Source organism: Entelurus aequoreus, linkage group LG20 (assembly GCF_033978785.1).
Source record: "Entelurus aequoreus isolate RoL-2023_Sb linkage group LG20, RoL_Eaeq_v1.1, whole genome shotgun sequence".
NCBI lineage: Eukaryota > Metazoa > Chordata > Actinopteri > Syngnathiformes > Syngnathidae > Entelurus > Entelurus aequoreus.
In genome coordinates this window covers 15,244,004-15,251,503 of record NC_084750.1, presented here as the reverse complement: position 1 = coordinate 15,251,503, position 7,500 = coordinate 15,244,004, and the positions used below count along the sequence as shown (strand labels likewise).

General features: G+C 39.1%; 1 protein-coding gene across 10 annotated transcripts in view; it reads left to right on the top strand.

Annotated features, from left to right (window-relative positions):
• The window catches only part of LOC133635948 (transcription factor Sp9-like), an 87,396-nt gene that overhangs the window by 79,307 nt on the left and 589 nt on the right, over nucleotides 1-7,500 (top strand). For 9 of the 10 annotated variants that reach the window (XM_062029436.1, XM_062029440.1, XM_062029439.1 and 6 more), the window contains 3 exons: nucleotides 4,803-4,880; nucleotides 6,492-6,602; nucleotides 6,869-7,500. The exon at nucleotides 6,869-7,500 is cut by the window's right edge and continues 589 nt beyond it. In XM_062029436.1, the coding sequence (XP_061885420.1) occupies nucleotides 6,582-6,602; nucleotides 6,869-7,500 (653 nt within the window). In that variant the 5' untranslated portion in view covers nucleotides 4,803-4,880; nucleotides 6,492-6,581. Of the gene's footprint in view, nucleotides 1-4,034; nucleotides 4,881-6,491; nucleotides 6,603-6,868 lie in introns of those variants that run through there. The other variant, XM_062029445.1, reaches the window with a different exon arrangement.

Genomic DNA, 7,500 nt, shown 5'->3' with positions numbered 1-7,500 from the left:
AGAATTTTACAGTAAAACAGAGTGTGACCATTTTACTGTAAATTTTATAAATAAATTCAGTCTATTATACAGCATTATTCACATGTGAATAACATAAATACAGTCTATTATACAGCATTATTCACATGTGAATAACATAAATACAGTCTATTATACAGCATTATTCACATGTGAATAATATAAATACATTCTATTATACAGCATTATTCACATGTGAATAATATAAATACAGTCTATTATACAGCATTATTCACATGTGAATAATATAAATACAGTCTATTATACAGCATTATTCACATGTGAATAATATAAATACATTCTATTATACAGCATTATTCACATGTGAATAACATAAATACAGTCTATTATACAGCATTATTCACATGTGAATAATATAAATACAGTCTATTATACAGCATTATTCACGTGTGAATAATATAAATACAGTCTATTATACAGCATTATTCACATGTGAATAACATAAATACAGTCTATTATACAGCATTATTCACATGTGAATAACATAAATACAGTCTATTATACAGCATTATTCACACGTGAATAATATAAATACAGTCTATTATACAGCATTATTCACATGTGAATAACATAAATACAGTCTATTATACAGCATTATTCACATGTGAATAACATAAATACAGTCTATTATACAGCATTATTCACATGTGAATAACATAAATACAGTCTATTATACAGCATTATTCACATGTGAATAATATAAATACAGTCTATTATACAGCATTATTCACGTGTGAATAATATGAATACAGTCTATTATACAGCATTATTCACATGTGAATAATATAAATACAGTCTATTATACAGCATTATTCACATGTGAATAACATAAATACAGTCAATTATACAGCATTATTCACGTGTGAATAATATAAATACAGTCTATTATACAGCATTATTCACATGTGAATAACATAAATACAGCATTATTCACATGTGAATAACATAAATACAGTCTATTATACAGCATTATTCACATGTGAATAATATAAATACAGTCAATTATACAGCATTATTCACATGTGAATAACATAAATACAGTCTATTATACAGCATTATTCACATGTGAATAACATAAATACAGTCTATTATACAGCATTATTCACATGTGAATAATATAAATACAGTCTATTATACAGCATTATTCACATGTGAATAACATAAATACAGTCTATTATACAGCATTATTCACGTGTGAATAATATAAATACAGTCTATTATACAGCATTATTCACATGTGAATAACATAAATACAGCATTATTCACATGTGAATAACATAAATGCAGTCTATTATACAGCATTATTCACATGTGAATAACATAAATGCAGTCTATTATACAGCATTATTCACATGTGAATAACATAAATACAGTCTATTATACAGCATTATTCACATGTGAATAATATAAATACAGTCTATTATACAGCATTATTCACATGTGAATAACATAAATACAGTCTATTATACAGCATTATTCACGTGTGAATAATATAAATACAGTCTATTATACAGCATTATTCACATGTGAATAATATAAATACAGTCTATTATACAGCATTATTCACATGTGAATAATATAAATACAGTCTATTATACAGCATTATTCATATGTGAATAACATAAATACAGTCTATTATACAACATTATTCACGTGTGAATAATATAAATACAGTCTATTATACAGCATTATTCACGTGCGACTAATATAAATACAGTCTATTATACAGCATTATTCACGTGTGAATAATATGAATACAGTCTATTATACAGCATTATTCACATGTAAATAATATAAATACAGTCTATTATACAGCATTATTCACATGTGAATAACATAAATACAGTCTATTATACAGCATTATTCACATGTGAATAACATAAATACAGTCTATTATACAGCATTATTCACGTGTGAATAATATAAATACAGTCTATTATACAGCATTATTCACATGTGAATAATATAAATACAGTCTATTATACAGCATTATTCACATGTGAATAACATAAATACATTATACATTTACAGTACATGTACAGTACATGTAAATATATAAATTAGTATTTTTATGGTCTTACGGTATGAGTAAAAGTTATAATGATGTAACAAATAAATCCATCAAGTAACATTTAGCACAATGCGTATTCTCTGTGTTGTTTGAGTATTGATTGTTTGCCGCAGGGCTCCAGTTTGATTGATTGAAGCACCTGATTGATAAGTTTAGGAAAAGCACAGGAAGAGGTGTTTTTTTTGGGGGGGGATGCAACACTTATTTTTGTTGAGTGACTTGAAATTTCCCAGGCAGTCCCTTCTTCCCTCCCCAAGGGCGCAGGCTGGACCCGCCCCAGGGACAGGACGGTGTGGACCGGTCCCGCCTCCCCCTCTCATTTCACATAAGCACACGGTGTCACAATCAGACAAGTATTTATGTTCTCTACTCCGGGGGTTCTTTACCTTTTGAACCCCGCTCAAATGATCCAGTCAAATAATCACCCAGGTCATTATCAAGGCTTAGGTCAGGCTGATTACAAAATATATACTAATCAAAATGTACTGCAAAATAAGGGACTCATAAAAAGTGATGGAAAATAAATGTACATGCAACTACGCAGTCCAACAATAAATGCATTAAATGTCAATTTTTTTTGGTGAAAATGTAAAAATACAGCTTCACCAATTTAGTCATAATTTGTGCGCTTGAGAAACTTCTCCATGACTTCAGCTCCAGACTTCTTCTGTTTGTTTGATATTACTGCCACAAGTGGTGGAAACATGTATTACAGCTGATGTACATGCATCAGCTGAGAAACATAGTTTTTTGTGGCCACGGCCCTATGGTTAAGAAACACAAACATAGTTTTTTGTGGCCACGGCCCTATGGTTAAGAAACACTGATCGACTCCTATATAATCCAGAGGCTAATTATTACACTACTATTGTATTACTTTTTTTTTATTGTAATGCAATTATACTAAACAAAGAGCATTTTAATACGTGTTGCCATCTTAAAAACACGCTAACTTGTTCAATGTCATCATGCTAACATTAGCATGCTAACATTAGCATGCAAACGTTTTATGCCAGTTTTATTTTTAGCTCATTTTGTTTGTTTAAACCTAAAAATCATGGATTTTAACACTTGGCACCTTCTTGGAAATATGCTAACGTCTCTTATATTAGCATGTTAACGTTTTTTTAATAGCACGTAATTTAAAGTGGTCTTTAATGTAATTTAATGTGGCCCAACATGTCATTTAATGTGAACCAGCACGCCATTTAATGAGGTCTTTAACGTAATTTAAAGTGGCCCACCGAGTCACTTAAAGCAGCCTGTCACATCTTTTAACGTTTTCTGCCACATCATTTAATGTGGCCTGCCACGTAATTTAATGTTCGTCATGTCATTCAATTTGGTCTTCCACCTCATTTTTGTGGCCCGCCGCATCATTTAAATTGACCCGCCACTTTATTTATTCTGGTCTTCCACCTCATTCCATGTGGTCTTTCACATCATTTAATGTGGCCCACCATGTCATTTAATGTGGCCAGCTATGTCATTCATTGTGCCCTTTCGCATCATTAAATGTGGCCCACAATATCATTTAATGTGCCCAGCTATTTCAGTCATTGTGCCCTTTCACATCATTTTATGTGGCCAGCTATGTCATTCATTGTGCCCTTTCGCATCATTTGATGTGGCCCACCATATCATTTAATGTGCCCAGCTCTGTCAGTCATTGTGCCCTTTTACATCATTTAAATTGGCCCACCATGTCATCCATTGTGCCCTTTTACACCATTTAAAGTGGCCCACCATTTCATTTAATGTGCCCAGCTATTTCAGTCATTGTGCCCTTTCACATCATTTAATGTGGCCCACTATGTCATTTAATGTGGCCAGCTATGTCATTCATTGTGCCCTTTCGCATCATTTGATGTGGCCCACCATATCATTTAATGTGCCCAGCTATGTCAGTCATTGTGCCCTTTTACATCATTTAAATTGGCCCACCATGTCATCCATTGTGCCCTTTTACACCATTTAAAGTGGCCCACCATGTCATCTAATGTGCCCAGCTATTTCAGTCATTGTGCCCTTTCACATCATTTAATGTGGCCCACAGCATCATTCAATGTGGCCAGCTTTGTCATTCAGTGTTGCCTTTCACATCATTGGATGTGGTCTGCCACATCATAAAAAGTGGCCCTCTGAGGGCAGCTATAACTGCGGTGTGGCCTTCAATAAAGTGGCCTTATGCCATAGTTCCATACATCACATGAGGAAAAACATCTGGCAAAAAGAGAGGACTTAAGGCGGCCACTTCTGTTTACCAGCCGCTTTCAATGACATCTGACAATGTGGTCCAAGTCCCTCTGTGCAACACTCCAGTGTTTTAGGAACTTGTCTCCCAGGTTTGGAACTGAACTCAGGGGGCCGCTGTGGAGTCTTTTGGCCCCTGGTCTGTACCCGTAATGTTGTTTTATTCCTTCATGTATTTCTCATTATTGTGTGTACACACATGTAATAGTAAATGATGTAATAGTAAATGATGTAATAGTAAATGATGTAATAGTAAATGATGTAATAGTAAAGGATGTAATAGTAAATGATGTAATAGTAAAGGATGTAATAGTAAATGATGTAATATTAAATGATGTAATAGTAAAGGATGTAATAGTAAATTATGTAATAGTAAATGATGTAATAGTAAAGGATGTAATAGTAAAGATCAGCTCTGCTTCTTCCTTCTCCTTTTCAGACAGGTGGGAACTCTCATCCTCCATGTTGGAAATTAACAACACATAGCATGTTTTCTATCTGGGATTGTACGCTTTGGGTGAGTGTGTGAGTGAGTGAGTGAGTGTGTGAGTGTGTGAGTGTGTGAGTGTGTGAGTGAGTGAGTGAGTGAGTGTGTGAGAGTGTCTGAGTGAAAGAGAGTGAGAGTGTGTGTGTTAGTGTGCATGTGAGTGTGTGTGAGAGTAAGTGTGTGAGAGAGTGATTGTGTGTGTGTGTGTGAGAGAGTAAGTGTGTGAGAGAGTGAGTGTGTGTGTGTGTGTGTGTGTGAGAGAGTAAGTGTGTGAAAGAGTGAGTGTGTGTGTGTGTGTGAGAGTAAGTGTGTGCGTGTATGTGTGTGAGAGCGTGTGAGTGTGTGTTTGTGAGTGAGTGTGTGTGTGTTTGTGTGTGTGTGTGTGTCAGTGTGCGTGTGAGTGAGTGAGTGTGCGTGTGTGTGTGAAAGAGTGTGTGTGCGTGTATGTGTGAGAGCGTGTGTTTGTGTGAGTGAGTGTGTTTGTGTGTGAGTGTGTGTGTCAGTGTGCGTGTGTGTGTGTGAGAGAGTGAGTAAGTGTGTGTGTGTGTGTGAGAGTAAGTGTGTACGTATATGTGTGTGTGTGAAGGTGTGTGAGTGTGTGTTTGTGAGTGAGTGTGTGTGTGTGAGTGAGTGTGTTTGAGTGTGTGTGTGTCAGTGTGCGCGTGAGTGAGTGAGTGTGTGTGTGTGTGTGAAAGAGTGTGTGTGCGTGTGAGAGTGTGTGTGTTTGTGTGAGTGAGTGTGTTTGTGTGTGAGAGTGTGTGTGTGTGTGTGTGAGAGAGTGTGTGTGTGTGTGAGCGTGTGTGAGAGTAAGAGTGTGCGTGTATGTGTGTGTATCTGTGAGAGCATGTGAGGGTGTGTGTGTGTGAGAGTAAGTGTGTGCATGTATGTGTGTGTGTGAAGGTGTGTGAGTGTGTGTGTGTGAGTGAGTGTGTTTGAGTGTGTGTGTGTCAGTGTGCGCGTGAGTGAGTGAGTGTGTGTGTGTGTGTGAAAGAGTGTGTGTGCGTGTGAGAGTGTGTGTGTTTGTGTGTGAGAGTGTGTGTGTGTGTGTGTGTGTGAGAGAGTGTGTGTGTGTGAGCGTGTGTGAGAGTAAGAGTGTGCGTGTATGTGTGTGTATCTGTGAGAGCATGTGAGGGTGTTTGTGTGTGTGTGTGTATGAGTGAGTGTGTTAGTGTGCGTTTGAGTGAGTGTGTGTGTGTATGTGTGTTTGTGAGTGTGTGTGTGAGTGAGTGAGTGTGTGTGAGAGAGTGAGTGTGTTAGTGTATTTGTGAGTGTGTGTGAGAGAGAGAGTGTGTGTGTGTGTGTGACCGTAAGTGTGTGTGAGTGAGTGAGTGAGTGAGTGAGTGAGTGAGTGAGTGTGTGTGTGTGTGTGTGTGTGTGTGTGTGTGTGTGTGTGTGTGTGTGTGTGTGAGTGAGTGACTGTGTGTGTGTGTGTGAGAGTGAGTGAGTGACTGTGTGTGTGTGTGTGTGTGTGTGTGTGTGTGTGTGTGTGTGCGTGAGTGAGTGACTGTGTGTTTGTGTGTGAGAGTGAGTGAGTGACTGTGTGTGTGTGTGTGTGTGTGTGTGTGTGTGTGTGTGAGGTTTGGCCTGGAGGCCCACGTGCAGACACACATTAAAGTGTTCTGTCCTCTGATTGGTCGTCAGGCCTGGCAGACATCAGGAAGGAAGCAGGAAGCATGAAAAGTAGAAAAGAGAGAGACAAGATGATGTCTCACACTTGGAGGCTGCAAGAAGATGGCTGCAACATTGCGGGGGGTAAGTATACATATATATATATATATATATATATATATATATATATATATATATATATATATATATATATATATATATATATATATATATATATATATATATATATATATATATATATATATATATATATATATATATATATATATATATATATATATATATATATATATATATATATATATATATATAAGTTGTCAAACTCTTCTTTTCAATACATCAACTTATAAAAAGTCACAAGCATAGTTTTGTTGTTGTTATTTTGTCAGGAGGAGTTCCGGCTGGGCAGCACCCCTCTCGCCATGCTGGCGGCCACCTGCAGCCGGGTAGGAGAGTGCAGTCCCCCCGGTGGTCCCCCCGCTCTCTCCCTGGGCTTCCACCCGTGGAAAAGGAGCGTGCTCCCGGTCACCTCCTCCAGGAGCAACACGGTGTGTTTCTCCGCGGAGCCTTCCAGCGCCTTCTCGGCCACCGGCGCCTCGAACCTCTTCGGGAGCGACTTCGCCGCCTTCCAGAACTCTGTGCCGCCGGGGGACGACGCCCAGCGAGCCGTCTTCCTCACCTCGCCTTACCCGCGCCTGCACCCGTACGAGCCCAGCTGGCTGAAGCCCGCGGGAGAAGTCGCGGGTGGCTCCTGCTGGTGGGACGTGGGCACCGCGTGGGCGGACTGTCAGAGCCAAGCGGAGCAGCACGTCGCCCCGGCGCAGCACCTCTTTGACGGCTTCCGGCCACTCGCCCCCGTGGAGTGCAACAACACCGCAGCGGCGGCGGGGAGCGCCGTCCTGTCCTCCCGCTCCTCGGCGCGGCGCTACACCGGCAGAGCCACCTGCGACTGCCCCAACTGCCAGGAGGCGGAGCGGCTCGGGCAGGGCGCGGCGGGGGCACCGCGGCCCCGGGCCCTGCA